At 39.7% G+C, this 16,846-nt stretch overlaps 1 protein-coding gene across 4 annotated transcripts; it reads right to left on the bottom strand.

Moving 5' to 3' along the window:
- Positions 1-1,503: 1,503 nt before the first annotated feature.
- bud31.S (BUD31 homolog S homeolog) lies at positions 1,504-16,565 on the bottom strand. Of its 4 annotated transcripts, none has more exons than XM_041579248.1 (5): positions 16,547-16,565; positions 9,669-9,775; positions 7,585-7,707; positions 3,023-3,189; positions 1,504-1,701 (listed from the first exon to the last, which is right to left on the bottom strand). In XM_041579248.1, exons 2-5 carry the CDS (start codon positions 9,760-9,762, stop codon positions 1,651-1,653), a joined length of 435 nt encoding a protein of 144 aa, XP_041435182.1. In that variant the 5' UTR covers positions 9,763-9,775; positions 16,547-16,565; the 3' UTR covers positions 1,504-1,650. The 4 variants fall into 4 exon arrangements, with proteins under 4 accessions (XP_041435182.1, XP_018094543.1, XP_018094544.1 ...); XM_018239054.2 differs by lacking the exon at positions 16,547-16,565 and adding an exon at positions 16,326-16,503; XM_018239055.2 differs by lacking the exon at positions 16,547-16,565 and adding an exon at positions 16,348-16,493.
- Positions 16,566-16,846: the final 281 nt, after the last annotated feature.

Below are 16,846 nucleotides of genomic sequence, written 5' to 3'. Positions count from 1 at the left end.
CAATCACAGCCCTTATTTGGCACCCCAAGAACATTTTTCATGCATGTGTTGCTCCCCAACTCTTTACTTCTGAATGTTGCTCATGGGTTCACAAGGTCATCCCTGGTGTAGGTTATGCCACACCAGAAGTTGGACCTTCCAATTACACATTAATTTATACAAATGCGTGAAACCCTCCGACTACCCACAGCTGAACTGCACTTTGTGTCTTGAATTCGATGAACCAGTGATGATTTAGGTGTCATATTGGGGGGGGGGGGTCATTGTAATTAATTTGAATCACTAAATCCCTTTTGACATGGTCTATTTTTGTAGGCAGTGTGGTGAATTTATGAAATTAGAAAACATAAAAAGCTTTCAACATTTTTTATAAAAACCCTGATATTTCTGATAAAAGAATCTGTTCTTCACAAAATTACAAGGTGGAGCTGATGGTTTCAATGCAGACAACACACAAATAAAGAAGGGACAGCTTTGACTGGTCCCCTCCTCTATATAGGATGGATCACATATCAAGGTTGTGGGGGGGGGGGGGGACAGAAGGAACTGTAAGGAATTTAGAAAGGGGAGAGGAGAAATAACAGGTGACTGAATAAATGGAAAAGAAATTAAAAAAAAAAAATCTGGAAGGTGACAGATTGGCAAAAGCCCCCTGGACCTTCTGGCATTTGAGTCAAATGTCAGCCCTTCCCTTTAACGCAGTGATCCCCAACCAGTAGCTCGTGAGCAACATGTTTCTCTCCAACCCCTTGGATGTTGCTCCCAGTGGCCTCAAAGCAGGTGATTATTTTTGAATTCCAGGATTGGAGGCAAGTTTTAGTTGCATAAAAAAAACAGATGTACTGCCAAACAGAGCCTCATTGTAGGTTGACAATCCACATAGGGGCTACTAACCTTATTTGGCACCCCAAGAACATTTTTCATGCTAGTGTTGCTCCCAAACTCCTTTTATTTCTGAATGTTGCTTACGGGTTCAAAAGGTTGGGGATCCCTGCTTTAAAGGAACAATAACCATAAAAAAAAGGAAAGTGTTTTAAAGTAACAATTATAATGTAGTGTTGCCCTGCTCCGGTAAAACAGGTGTGTGCTTCAGAAACACTACTATGGTTATATAAATAAACTGCTGTGTAGCCATGGGACAGCCATTCAAAGTAGAAAAGGCTCAGGTTTCACAGCAGATAAGCTCTGTAGAACCTCATGTTATCCGTTATCCACTATTTAACCTGTGCCATAGCCTTTTTTCAGTTTCCACCATTGCTCCACAGCAGCTTGTTTATATGAACTATAGTAGTGTTTCTGAAGCAAACACATCCGTTTTACACTACATGATGATATTTTAAAACATTTAAATTTTTTGGTGTTACTGTTCCTTTAAGAAGATGGGCAACGCTATTCTATATAATATGCATCTGCCAAAATATCGGAAATGGGATTTTTAAATGGAAAAAAATAAATAAAGTTAGAGCTTTTCTGTTGTAACCGGGAATAATTAAAATCAATTGGTCCATGAAATGTCATGTTTATTACACCTTTATAAAAAACACAAATAATATTAAAATGACGTGACGTTATAGATAAACTTTCAAAACACAATTTCAGTCGCCGGCCTTAAAATACTCCAGAAGTCAAAAATAGAATCGGACCCATTCTTTATCCAGAGCATCCTCTGCAGCCACAGTGTGTGCACTCAATGATCCTCCCCTATAGAAACAGAGACATTCATTTAGTCTGTTAGAAAGCCAGCTCAAATGGCATTGTGATGCTACGGATACAAGTAGGAGTCATTTCCTTCTTGCTTATACTCAAGTATAAACCGAGGTACATAAAATTTTACCTAGGAAAACTGGGAACCTGTATTGACTCGAGTATAAGCCTATACTACACTTTTGCCTGCAGGGTCACATTTTCCTTTCCCAGCACAGCTACCCGCCCACTTCTCCTTCTAACCGGATCTCAGGACAGGCATGCAGGGAGGATTCTGAAGGGTAAATCACGGGGGTAAGGGCTTTTTGATCTAAAAACCTAGCGCTTGGGTAGGTGCAAGCCTTAAAGGGGATCGATTGCGAAATTAAAAATTGGTAAAAAGACTCATTGTATGAAGTTATGTCTAATTATAATGTGTTGGAAAAAAAAATGTACAGTTTTAAAAATATTGCAGTCATTATAGTGAATCCATTCCCAGCTGCTTCTCTCTACCTGCCTCTGGCCAGCTCCGAGGTCGGGTTACTTTGCATAACAGTTCTTTACTCACTCATTGGCTGTCAGTGCTGTCAATCATAAGTTGTGGAAAGCCAGGGTCGGTCAACGTCTCAGTTATTCGCGCTATGCTGCCTTTATCCTTTTCTCCCCTGCAGCCAGATACCCCCTCGCCAGTCTCAGTACTTTAATAACGCCATTTCACTAAAAGCTGCAACCAGCCTCCGTAGTTTCAGGTCTCCCGTGCCCTGTCTTAATGCACATTCCTTTCCCTCTGTAACACCCCTTCCCTCACAGACAGGCACGGGAAATAAAGGGAGACTGGCTGTGTATTTGCTCCTTGCCGCACATTCCTTTCTATGCGCAGCACTGACACACAAATGTCACATATGCAGCATAATTGAACTGTACTTGCATGTGTCAGTGCTCAGTGTATAGAAAGGAATGTGCATTAAGAAAGGCCTGAAACTACAGAGGCTGGTTGCAGGGGGGGGGGGTTGTTTCGGAGCTTTCTTTCCCCTTGCTTGTCTGGGGTGGAGGGAGAGCTGCAGTAGGAGAGCAGCCTTTGGTGAAATGGAGTTATTAAAGTGTGACTCGAGTCATAAACTTATGACTCGAGTATAAGCAGAGGTAGACTTTTTCAGCACGTTTTGAGTGCTGAAAAAACTCTGCTTATACGGTACATTAGACTTTCCTCTATAGACCCAATATTCAATATAGAAACATTTTGAATACACAGGTAAGTCATAATGTGGACAATGCTTGGTCTTCAAAAGCAATTTTAGTCAGAGATCACCACTGGTTCCAGAAAAATAAAAAAACTCACCACTTCCAGTTTGGTTTTTGGGACCCTGCAAATACAATTGGTCCCAAAGTTGGTGTCTCTGGTCTGTATACAGCGCAGGCAACACAGGTTTTCATAGCCCTGTTTTTTCCATTTTGCAATGAGGTTCTTATCAGCATATCCTTCCCTGATGCAGTAGTCGTATAGCTCTGTAACAATGGCAAATACCGAATTCATGTAAAAGTTCAATCATAAAGTGTGCGCCATTATTATTATTATTATTATTATTATTATTATTTATTCAGGCTGCTCAAATGGTTACCCACATACACCATGCCGACGTTCTCTTTCATCTAAAGTGCTTCTTGCCTTAATTAATGGCAATTCCTGATTCATTACTGGAGAAATTCATACTGGCTGTCACATAGAGATTCACAGAAGATTCATTTAACGGCAAATCTCAGATGATCTAATCTAATTGTGTGGCTAAACATCTCACTAGGTATTTTAAAGTATCAGATTTCTAGGAGAGGGAACCAAACTTACCAGGAAAAGTAGAAATACGAGGGAAGGGGAAAATAAGCAGATAAGAGTAGGATGAAGATAATGAAAGACCAAGAAGAATGGGAAAGTAGTAAAATAAAGGACATGCAATACTCAGAGGATGGAAAACATCAGAATCCAAAAATCCTCCATCTTGGACCTGCTGAGGTTGTATATAAGTCAGTCAATGGGGGAGGTCCCATTCCTATTTGGAAGTTGCTGTGCTCTGTGCTGGATCCAAAAAATAATTAGATTTTTTAATCTGAGCAAAAAATAATTTTCGCTCCATTTTATCAAGTTTGTCCCCAATCCAATTAAATCAAGCTTTAATAAATAAGGTTATATTGTGGATTCTAGTTTGGTGGGACTTTTTATTTAAAAACAAAATTGTTTTTTTGATAAATCACCTGTAAACAAAAAACTGCATTTACAGCAATCAAAAGTTTGAAAGGGTGTCATTGAGGTTTGACTAAATACTAAAGAAGAACAAGAGAAGCACAGAGGAAAGACTGTTACATATGAAGTAAACTTAAAGGGGGTTACTCGTCTTTCAGTTTTAGGGGGTTATTTATTAAACCTGAATTTTTTTTTGAGCTTTTGGGTCATAAAAATGTAAAACATTTTTCATGGAAAAAAAAAAAAAAAAAATTCAAAATTTATTACACCAAAGACTGCCAAAAGTCTGAAGCTGAAAATACTCCATCTCAAACCTGCCGAGGTCATGTAGTCAATGGCAGAAGTCCCTTTTACAATTGGAAAAGATCATGATCTGCGCCGAGTTTCAAACGATAATCAGATTAATTTGTGGTTTTCAGGTAATGATATGAAACGTTCTGGGTTTTCTGGTATAAAATCTGAAAAATTCGTACAATCATAATTTTTCACAATTGTATAAAGTCTTTTCCTGCATCAAATGTTGTGAGTTATTGATAAATAAGGCAGAATTGTGGATGGGAGTTTGAATTTGTTTTAACAAAATAATAAAAACATTTTCATGTTTGAAGTAAATAACCACATTGTATGATGTGAGATTGTTATTCTGAGATAAATTTTTTTTGATCAGGTCACTTTTTATCCAGTTTGGAATTTGAGCAGTTATCCAGTTTGGAATTTGAGCAGTTATCCAGTTTGGAATTTGAGCAGTTATCCAGTTTGGAATTTGAGCAGTTATCCAGTTTGGAATTTGAGCAGTTATCCAGTTTGGAATTTGAGCAGTTATCCAGTTGCTAGGGTCCAAATTACCTTAGGAAACAAGGAGGGGATTGAAAGAAAGACCAATATATGAATCGGAGAGGAACAGAATAAAAAGTAATGATAACACTGTAGCCTCACAGAGCAACAGTTAACTACTGGGGTCAGTGACCCCTACTTGAAATTCAAAGAGAATAATTCAGAAATAACAAAAAATAAATAAAAGACAAAGGCTGATTGGAAATGGACATTCTATAACATACTAAAAGTAAACCTGAAGATGAACTACTCTATAATGCGACATTGCTCCTGACAATAAGAAACAATTACCAGATCCATTATATCAAGTTATTACCGTATATACTCGAGTATAAGCCGACCCGAGTATAAGCCGAGGTACCTAATTTTACCTACGAAAACTTATTGACTCTAGTATAAGCCTAGACACAACTACAGCCCTGTCTCCCAGCAGCGCACATTCTGCCAAAGCGACCCCCCCAGCGATCAACCGGACTTCTTTGCAAAGTTGACGGTGACAGAGAATTGCCAAATGGATTACTGTGTGCATTGTCCCACTGTCCCACTACCATGTGCAGAGGGTGATGTTTGATATTGCAGTCACTGTTAATCTTTCGTATAACCAACAGAGGGCACTGTTTGATATTGCAGTCACTGTTATTCTTTCATATAACCAACAGAGGGCACTGTGTGATATTGCAGTCACTGTTATTCTTTCATATAACCAACAGAGGGTGCTGTGTGATATTGCAGTCACTGTTAATCTTTCATATAACCAACAGAGGGCGCACTGTTATTCTTTCATACAACCAACAGATGGCGCTGTGTGATATTGCAGTCACTGTTAATCTTTCATATAACCAACAGAGGGCGCACTGTTATTCTTTCATACAACCAACAGATGGCGCTGTGTGATATTGCAGTCACTGTTATTCTTTCATATAACCAACAGATGGCGCTGTGTGATATTGCAGTCACTGTTATTCTTTCATATAACCAACAGAGGGCGCACTGTTATTCTTTCATATAACCAACAGAGGGCATTGTGGGATATTGCAGTCTCTCCCCAAGTGTACTGTTGGTATAGGAATGATTAAAAGTGACTGCAATCTCAGCTACTCGGGTCGGGTACCGCTGACCCGAGTATAAGCCGAGGTAGACTTTTTCAGCACATTTTGGATGCTGAAAAACTCGGCTTATACTCGGGTATATACGGTAAATTATGAAGCAAAATGGGATGTATAGCTCACACCCATGGTTAATCCAATTATTCTTTTAAGCTCTGAAACAGAACCATACAGTCATGTGAAAAAGTTTGAGAACCCCTCTCAGCCTGCATAATTATTTACTCCTCTTTCAACAACAAAAAGATAACAGTGGTATGTCTTTCATTTCCCAGGAACATCTGAGTACTGGGGTGTTTTCTGAACAAAGATTTTTAGTGAAGCAGTATTCAGTTGTATGAAATGAAATGTGAAAATCCGGATGTGCAAAAATTTGGGTACCCTTGCAATTTTGCTAATTTGAATGCATGTAACTGCTCAATACTGATTACTGGCAACACCAAATTGGTTGGATTAGCTCGTTAAGCCTTGAATTTCATAGGCAGGTGTGTCCAATCATGAGAAAGGGTATTTAAGGTGACCAATTGCAAGTTGTGCTTTTGTTTGACTCTCCTGTGAAGAGTGACAGCATGGGATCCTCAAAGCAACTCTCAAAAGATCTGAAAACAAAGATTGTTCAGTATCATGGTTTAGGGGAAGGCTAAGCTATCTCAGAGGTTTAAACCGGCAGTTTCAACTGTAAGGAATGGAATCAGGAAATGGAAGGCCACAGGCACAGTTGCTGTAAAACCCAGGTCTGACAGGCTAATAAAAATACAGGAGCAGCATATGCGGAGGATTGTGAGAATGGTTACAGACAACCCAAAGATCACCTGCAAGAACATCTTGCTGCAGATGGTGTATCTGTACATCGTTCTACAATTCACCATAATTTGCACAAAATATCTGTATGGCAGGGGGATGAGAAAGAAGCCCTTTCTGCACTCACGCCACAAACAGAGTCGCTTGTTGTATGCAAAAGCTCATTTAGACAAGCCACAGTCATTTTGGAACAAAGTGCTTTGGACTGATGAGACAAAAATGTAGTTATTTGGTCATAACAAAAGCACTTTGCATGGAGGAAGAAGAACACCACATTCCAAGAAAGACACCTGCTACCTACTGTCAAATTTGGTGGAGGTTCCATTATGCTGTGGGGCTGTGTGGCTAGTTCAGGGACTGGGCCCTTGTTAAAGTCGAGGGTCGGATGAATTCAACCCACTATCAACATTATCTTCAGGATATTGATCAAGCATCAGTCACAAAGTTGAAGTTACACAGGGGTTGGATATTCCAACAATACAATGACCATAAACACACTTGGAAATCTACAAAGGCATTTATGCAGAGGGAGAAGTACAATATTCTGGAATGGCCGTCAGTCCCCCGACTTGAATATCATGGAAAATCTATGGGATGATTTGAAGCAGGCTGTCCATACTCGGCAGCCATCGAATTTAACTGAACTGGAGAGATTTTGTATGGACAAATACCATACAATCAGAATCCAGACACTCGTCAAAGTCTATAGGAGGTGTTTCCATAAGGCATGTTATATATTAACTAAAAGGAATTTGCTACTTTGAAAGCTCAGCCAATGATAAACAAGTCTCCAAAGAATTAAGAGGGGTTCTCAAACTTTTCCATATGACTGTATGTCTAGTGTCTACTCTATGGAGAGTGTTTGTTTTAGTTATTCATTTGAAATGCTTCCTGATTAAATATCAATACCAGTGTGGATTACCTTACCTCTGCTGATGGCTTTTCTCTTGTAAAATAGGTCAAAGATATAGCGAGTTTTCTGATGATGAATCCTGAAGATCGGCCACAAGGACTCTACTTTTCTCTTTCCCTCATGGGGATCAGTTTCCGCTGTAGTATAAAAGACAACATTGAGTACACAGGAGGGGGAAGCAAATAAGGGTAACCTTTGCAGATGGGCTGTCATTTATATACAAGAGAATCAAATGATACATAGGTTCAGGTATAGGCTTCATTATATGGAAACTGATTAACTAGAGAGCTGTGAAACACAGCAGGGCCATTTCCCATGGTGTCACAAAACCCTTTGGGACACATTTATCAAAGTGTGAGATTAGAACTCACCACAGAAAAACTCAACTCACTTTCTGTTCATTGATGAATAGGATTCTAAAAATCCCATAGGAATGGAGTTCACCATGTGATAAATACACTTCTAAAAATCCCATAGGAATGAATAGAAAGTGAGGGAGTTTTTCTGTGGTGAGTTCTAATCTCACACTTTGTCTATGCCTTTAAGGGCTATTCCACACGGGGAGATAGCCTTGCGTTTGCGGTCGCGGCGACAAAGCGCCGCGCCAGTCGCCGCGACCGGCGCAGGCGACAGTTTTGTATGGGCGCCTATGTAAAAACGCCTGTGCTAACCACACGAGGCGATGCGCTTTTCAACAGTCGCCTGAAAATGCCTCGCCAGGCTTTTTCAGGCGACTGTTGAAAAGCGCATCGCCTCGTGTGGTTAGCACAGGCGTTTTTACATAGGCGCCCATACAAAACTGTCGCCTGCGCCGGTCGCGGCGACTGGCGCGGCGCTTTGTCGCCGCGACCGCAAACGCAGGGCTATCTCCCCGTGTGGACTAGCCCTAAAGGGGCAGATTTATCACACATGGAGATTTGGGGAGATTAGTTGCACAGTGACAAATCGCCTCTTCTTCGGGCGACTAATCTCCCCAAACTGCCTTTCCGCAGGCTAATATCTAAATTGCTAGAGGGATTTCTTCATTTTCCAAAGTTGCCCGGTTTCCTCGTGAGGCAACTTCGGAAAAACGAAGCGCTCCAAGTACCATCCCTCCAGCGATTTCGATTTCAGCTGGCGGGAAAGGCAGTTTGGGGAGACTAGTCGCCTGAAAGAGGCGATTAGTCGCCTGAAAGAGGCGATTAGTCGCCCGAAGAAGAGGCGATTTGCTGCCGGGCGACGGAATCTCCCCGTGTGTCTCTGCCCTAAGTGCCACATGTGTTGGATACCCCAAAGTTTTTCAATCTTATGTGCTTTTTTTACAGAAATGTATAATCTAGTATATGAACAAAAACACAGCATATCTGTAATGTGTGTATATCTGCAGTATCTGGGGCAGGGCAAACAGCCATTGGAGGGCCACAGTACCTGTATTTTTTTACAAACACAACAAATATGTTATTGGAATATTTTTTCAACTGGAACAGTAACACTCAGATTTAGGAGCATAAGAGAAGATAACCCAAAAGTACTAGAGATGTCTACCATCAACAGCAAAACAAACTGAAAATGTCATGAAAGAATTGTGCTGTTACCTTGGTAGCAAGGTTTGTAACAGGAAAATCTTTGAATTGACCATACAAGTGGTATTTCCTTTGCAAAGGCTGAAGGTGAGATCACACACTCACCCTTATTAATGTATTAAAGGTGGAACATTGTAAAATTAAATAAGAACTAATTATGGAAATAAGAAACTGCTAGATATAATTAAACATTCTTGACAGTTTCTGAAATAATCAAATTATGCTTTAGGATCTCCCTTCTCAGCAATCTCTCCTGGGAGTAAGATTTTGATTGACAGGTCAAATACATTGGTGTGTGCTCCCTTTGCCTAGGAGAAAGGGAGGCTAGAAGTTAAATCATAGAGGGGTTTATTTATCTATACAATTTATTAAGATTCACTTGAAATGGGAATCTAAATAACGTATTTGTCACTGGAATGACTAAACACAATTGAACATTTTAAAGGGTGCTTTAAAAAAAAAAAAACAACCTCTTCAATAAAATAGAGAGCTTCTTGACTGTGTATATTTTATATGCTTCTAGACGCAACAATTACCCTCTCTCATTTTCTGGTCAAGTTCATCTAAGGTTGGCTCAATGAGCTCCCATCCATCTGGTGGAGGCTTTCTGCTCCGCTTTACTTTTGGCATGTTCGTTAGTGATCTGGGGGAAAAAAAACAACAATGTCAAGGCTTTATTCTTTAGGTTAGTGACTATAGCCAACCAAGAACATTTCAAACTTAAAAATAAATCTATTAATGTGCCTCAGAAATTTAGTCAAGAAAATGTAGACAATTGCATTGTATTGCAAAACACAGATTGAAAAAACATGTAGACAAGGTCTCACTGCAAGCTTCTTTCTCATCATATAAACAGACAATTAGTTGGCAGATTTAGTCCCATGGTAAACAAGTTTTTTGCTCTAGCGGGGGACAACCCCAGGTTGTTGCGGTCTGATATCTAGCATAGGGGTGGAACAAATGTCTCCAGCCTTATAATATATAAAAAGAAGTATTGGGAAAGAGCCAAGAGGAGAACCAGGTCAGTTTAAGATGGAGAGAGCTTTTGTAAACTCGGGTCTGATGAGTCAGTGCTTCTCCCTTGGTTCTTCATGGGAAGGTGTTTCTGCTCCTTAAAAAAAAAGGAGGTAGTTCACCTCTTTTTTAGGATGATGTAGGAAGCTATATTCTCAAGACAGTTTGCAATTTGTATTATTATTATTATTATTATTATTATTATTTGTTGGTGGTATTTGAAATAATTCACTTTTTTTTTCACCTCTCCTGAACAAACAAAACTTTCCAGATATTAAGTAAAAGTTTCTCAGATTTGCTCTTGGGTACAAAAATGCTTAAAAAATGGATACCCGTCATCAGGGGCGATCCTGTCCATTTTGCCCATGAGGCGGCCTTCATTTTGCCACCCCCACCCACCTTTTCAGCGCTGGATAGGGGTTCGGGGCGGTCCACGTTGCTAGTGCAGAGCGAAATTAAGCTCTTTGCAGTAGAAGAGCCAAATTTCCGGGTTAAAAAAAAAAAAATACAAAGGAAATTCAACTCATAGTTACAAGGATCGGCATTTGTGCCGTCTTATTGGTGGAGCGCCCCTAACAGTAATCTTCAAAATAAAACCATGATACAGGGAGCCCAAAACAATAAAATCCATTACCCTCAAACGCTATGAAAACTCTAAAAATAAACTTTACATTTTTGGACGGCATACATAAAACAAACAGTCTTTCTACTTAAAACAAACAAACTCAAAATTTTTGCTGTCAAGACATTTTGGAAAAAACTTTGCAAGACATATTTCTCACATGCCCCTATGTATAAATAAAACATGGCAAACATTTGTTCATTGCAGTCTTCTGAACCATTTCATTTGTATCCCTAAAAAACCTGATGGCAAGGACGAATAGACGTTTTGGCTCAGAAGGAAATAGGGTGCCAAGTAAAAATTAGAAGTAGGAACATATTTGTAATTGCAGCACTTGAATGGTGCAAAAAGCACTGACATGACAGAGTTCAACGAGAACCCTTGATAAACACAATAATGCCTTTACACTAATAGGATACTTCAATGAACAGAAATGTTCACCTTCTAAAGCAGGTCTGGGAGGAGGGGGGGGGGTTATAGACTCTTTAACTGATCTAAATTGATACATTTAGTTTATGCATTAGTTATATTTTTCCCTGATGAACAAAATCCCTAAGTTTCATTAAAGTGGCTGTTAGAATTGATACAATTGTTGAGAATATTCTAGAGATACTGCTGAAAAATGGATCAACCAATTGTATCAACTAAATGTAGCAAATTTTAACAGTTCAGAACCTGCTCTTGGCTAGATGAGCTGCCAGACTAAACAACAAGGACAGGAAGATTCATCTTTAAAGGGATACGGTCATGGGAAAAAACATTTTTTTCAAAATGAATCAGTTAATAGTGCTGCTCCAGCAGAATTCTGCACTGAAATCCATTTCTCAAAAGAGCAAACAGATTTTTTTTATATTCAATTTTGAAATCTGACATGGGGCTAGACATATTGCCAATTTCCCAGCTGACCCAAGTCATGTGACTTATGCTCTGATAAACTTCAATCACTCTTTACTGCAAGTTGGAGTGATATCACCCCCTCCCTTTCCCCCACAGCAGCCAAACAAAAGAACAATGGGAAGGTAACCAGATAACAGCTCCCTAACACAAGATAACAGCTGCCTGGTAGATCTAACAACAACACTCAATAGTAAAAACCCATGTCTCACTGAGACACATTCAGTTACATTGAGAAGGAAAAACAGCAGCCTGCCAGAAAGCATTTCTCTCCTAAAGTGCAGGCACAAGTCACATGACTAGGGGCAGCTGGGAAATTGACAAAATGTCTAGCCCCATGTCAGATTTCAAAATTGAATATAAAAAAAAATCTGTTTGATCTTGTGAGAAATGGATTTCAGTGCAGAATTCTGCTGGAGCAGCACTATTAACGGATGCGTTTTGAAAAAAAACATGTTTTCCGATGACAGTATCCCTTTAAACTTGCATTTTGGGAAACTGGTAAAAAATAAAAGATGTAAAGCAATTGAAAAGTATTTGTTTATGGTGAACAATCTGAAAACAACTGAAAAAAAAAAAAAGTGTTTGGAAGGTGAACAATCCTTTAAGTGCTATGTGGTAAGAGACAGCGGGAAGGAGGTCCCGGACCAGTAAAGCTAAGTGGATGGCTAACATACACGCACAAATTGGAGGGAAAAAGTGCACAAGGTAAAGGCATTGCCCAATAGGCACCAGGACTAGACCAGTGTTCTAGTGCTCTAAAAGGTAGACTTTTAGTTTTTTCTTGAAGAGATTGAGAGGACTGCTTATGAAGGAATTCCAGAGGTAAAGAGCAGCAAGATAGAAAGATTTGAGATGGGAGGTGGCAGTTAATGTGAAGTGGATGTGAAGTGCTTTAAATATTAGCAGAAGGATTTTATATGCTATCCTTAGCATAACAGGCAGCCATGCTAAGGATTTTAGTTGTGGTTGTACAGGTTCCCTCTTAGGAGAGAGCAGGAGGATCCTGGTAGTGGAGTTTAGGATTAATTGGAGGGGAGAGAGATGGGAGTCGGGAAGACCAGTTAGGAGGAGACTTCAATCGTCTAACCAGGATAGGATAAGGGCATGGATTAGTGTTTTGGCTGTTGTTTTTGAAAGAAATGTGTGCATTTTGGCTGTATTGTGGAGGAAGAAGCGACAGGTTTTGTTGGTAGTATTAATATGGTTACAGAAGGAGAGAGATTGGTCAAAGATGACCCCCAAGCAGCGTGTTGATTTAACAGGGTTAATGGTCATGCCATCAATAGTAATGGTGAAAGGAAGAGTTGAGCTTGAGGTGGCGTTGATTCATCCAGGAGGAGATAGCTACTAGGCAGTCTGCAGTCTGGATTGAACGTCAGTGGTTAGTGAAGGGGTGTCTAAATATATCTGGATGTCATTGACAAACAGGTGATATAGTTAAGGCCAAATGAAGATATTAGGTCTCCTAAAGAGAGAATGTACAATGAGAAAAGAAGAGGACCAAGTACAGAACCCTGAGGCACTCCCACATTAAAGGAAAACTATACCCCCAAAATGAACACTTAAGCAACAGATAGTTCATATCATATTAAGTGGCATATTAAAGAATCTTACCAAACTGGAATATATATTTAAGTAAATATTGCCCTTTTACATCTCTTGCCTTGAGCCACCATTTCGTGATGGTCTGTATGCTGTCTCAGAGATCACCTGACCAGAAATACTACAACTCTAACTGTAACAGGAAGAAGTGTGGAAGCAAAAGACACAACTCTGTGTTAATTGGCTCATGTGACCTAACATATATGGTTTGTTGGATTGTTTGTGAGTACAGTGAATCCTACGATCCCAGGGGCTGGCCCTTATTTTTTTAAAATGGCAATTTTCTATTTATGATTACCCAATGGCACATACTACTAGAAAAGTATATTATTATGAAAATGGTTTATTTACATGAAGCAGGATTTTACATATGAGCTGTTTTATGCAATATCTTTTTATAGAGACCTACATTGTTTGGGGGGTATAGTTTTCCTTTAAAGGAAAACTATACCCCCAAAATGAATACTTAAGCAACAGATAGTTTATATCAAATTGAATGACATATTAAAGAATCTTACCAAACTGGAATATATATTTACATAAATATTGCCCTTTTACATCTCTTGCCTTGAACCACCATTTCGTGACTCTATCTGTGCTGCCTCAGAGATCACCTGACCAGAAATACTACAACACTAACTGTAACAGGAAGAAGTGAGGAAGCAAAAGGCTGAACTCTGTCTGTTAATTGGCTCATGTGACCTTACATGTGGTTTGTATGTGTGCACAGTGAATCTTACGATCTCAGGGGGCGGCCCTTATTTTTTAAAATGGCAATTTTCTATTAATGATTACCCAATGGCACATACTACTAAAAAAGTATATTATTATGACAATGGTTCATTTACATGAAGCAGGGTTTTACACATGAGCTGTTTTACTCAGTATCTTTTAATAGAGACCTACATTGTTTTGGGGGTATAGTTTTCCTTTAAGATGAACGGGGGAAGAGAGGTTTTGTTGGCAAAATTAATAGAGGAGTGGTCCAATAGGTAGGAAGAGAACCAGGATGCAGCTTGATCTCGGATACAGAGATGCAAACTTTGCATTAAAACAGAATGGTCAACAGTTTTAAAAGCATAAGATAAGTCCATTATAGAGTAATGTCCCTTGGCCTTAGCAGTCTGGAGATCATTTGCTACTCTACATAAGGCAGTCTCAGTGCAGCCTGCTGATCGAAAGCCAGATTAGACAGGGTCAGATTATTGGTGCAGAGAAATCTGTAATATGGGAAAAGACAAGACTTTCCAGAAGTTTAGAGGCTAGTGGCAAGATTTTCCATCTGATGTGACATATCTGTTGGATGTGAACGCAGCTGCACCTTCATCTGACAAGATAAAAATTGATGGTGTTGGAAAGACTTATTTTTCTCATTGAAATACATTGACGGCTCTATAAACAAAATACTTCATGAAACACCATGACAACTACTTCTAGTAGCAAAATCTAGTTAAAACTATTCAAGCATTGCCAAGTACCAGAACTACAATCACTCATAGGGACCTTAAAGGGCTTGTTCAGCTTTGAGTTAACTTTAAGTATGATGTAGAGCAGGGGTCCCCAACCTTTTTTTTACCAGTGAGCTACATTCAAGTGTAAAAAGCATTGGGGAGCAACACAAGCATGAAAAAAAATTCCTGGGGTGCCAAATAAGGGCTGTGATTGGCTATTTTATAGCCCCTATATGGACCGACAGCCTACAGTAGACTCTGTTTGGCAGTAAACCTGGTTTTTGTGCAACCAAAACTTCTCCAAGCCTGAAATTCAAAAATAATCACCTGCTTCGAGGCCACTGGGAGCAACATTCAATGGGTTGGAGAGCAACGTGCTGCTCATGAGCCACTGGTTTGGGATCACTAATGTAGAGAGTGATATTCTAAGACAATTTGCAGTCAGTTTTCATTCTTTATTATTTAAAGTTTTTGACTTATTTAGCTTTGTATTCAGCAGCTCTTCGATTTACATTTTAAGCAATCTGAAAATTACCCTAGCAACAATTCATTGATTTGAATAAGAGACTGGAATGAAGGCTGCCATTTGGCCGGTATTTTACCAGCCTGGCCGGTAAAATTGATGGCTGATCGCAATGTTATGAATAGGGAAAAAATATAAATATATAGGAAGGCCAGTATTTTTTTCCAGAAAAGGTGGCAACCCTAACTGGAATACTTATAGGAGAGGACCTTACTAGAAAGATGTATAATAAAAAGCAGCAATAACAATAGATTTGTAGCCTTAGGGCAGAGACACAAGCTCAGATTCTGGGAGATTAGTCACCCGCCAACAGATCTCCTCTTCTTCGGGGCGATTAATCTCCCTGAAATGCCTTCCCACCGGCTAGAATGTCAATTGCTGGCAGGATGGCACATGGATCAATTCGTTTTCCGAAGTCGCTCAAAGTTGCCTCACGAGTAAACTCCAGGAGACTGCAGAAAACGAAGCGCTCAGAGTGCCATCCCGCTGGTGATTTACATTCTAGCCGGTGGGAAGGCAGGTCTGGGAGATTAGTCGTTCTGAAGTCTCCGGGGGGAGACTAATCTCCCCAAATCTGAGTGCGGGTCTCTGCCCTTACAGAGCATTTGTTTTTTAGGTGGGGGTCAGTGACACCCTATTGAATGATGGAAAGAGAGTCATAAGAAAAAGGCAAATAATTATAAAAAATAAATAATGAAGATCAATTGGAAAGTTGCTTAGAAATGGCCATTCTATAACATACTAAAAGTTAACTGGTGAACCACCCCTCTCGCATACAGAGCGATTCCATTAGGTAGGGACTTTAACAGAAAAAACAAAACACTGAGGCATCATGGGAGAAAAGACTTCCACTTCCCCATGAATTAACCTTAAAGGAGACCACTGGCTTTCTAATGCCATAACAATATGGGACTGATCACAAGAACGTTCCAGATTTGTTTTTTCTTCAGAGAACAAAACGAAGGCTATGAGGATATATAAAAAATAATCAACACAACACAATTAAAAAGATAAATAGAATTGTTGTAGTCCAACTAAGTGACAGTTAAAAAGCATTCATCAGCATACAAGCTATAAGCCTTACTGTACTTGTCTGTACTACGCACTGTAGCCTTCTCTCTCGCTTCCTTTTACAGAGGTTATTTCCGCTTCCTGTGTGCGCGCCCAGTCACTGTATGCTAATCATCCCACGCGCCACACGGTCTTTTCAATTTCAAGGCGACGCTTAACTACGTCATATGTCGGATTTTACCGTAATACTAACAAAATCGCCGCATTCGTGTGACGTTACCGTAAACCAATTACCTTTTAACAAACAGCGCTGTGACAAACCACACGAGAATAGGCCTCACGGGCTTTGAATGGTTGCATCAGTCAGGCTGTCCCAGCTATTGCCTGACTAGAAAAATAAACGTTTGCCATAAGCTCTCATCTAGTGTTCTGAAAGACTGTAACGGAGTAAAATAGATAAACAAACTGAGTTACTGGAAGGAACTAAAAAAAGAATAGGCGTACAAAATTAGGAGTCTGTGGGTAGGCAATGTATAGGGCAGCTGTTAACTGAGGGGCCTTTTGCAGCGTGCCCGCCAAGGGGAGGGACAGAGG

The sequence above is a fragment of the Xenopus laevis genome, chromosome 9_10S (genome assembly GCF_017654675.1).
Source record: "Xenopus laevis strain J_2021 chromosome 9_10S, Xenopus_laevis_v10.1, whole genome shotgun sequence".
Taxonomy (NCBI): domain Eukaryota; kingdom Metazoa; phylum Chordata; class Amphibia; order Anura; family Pipidae; genus Xenopus; species Xenopus laevis.
This window is presented reverse-complemented; position numbering and strand designations above follow the sequence as displayed.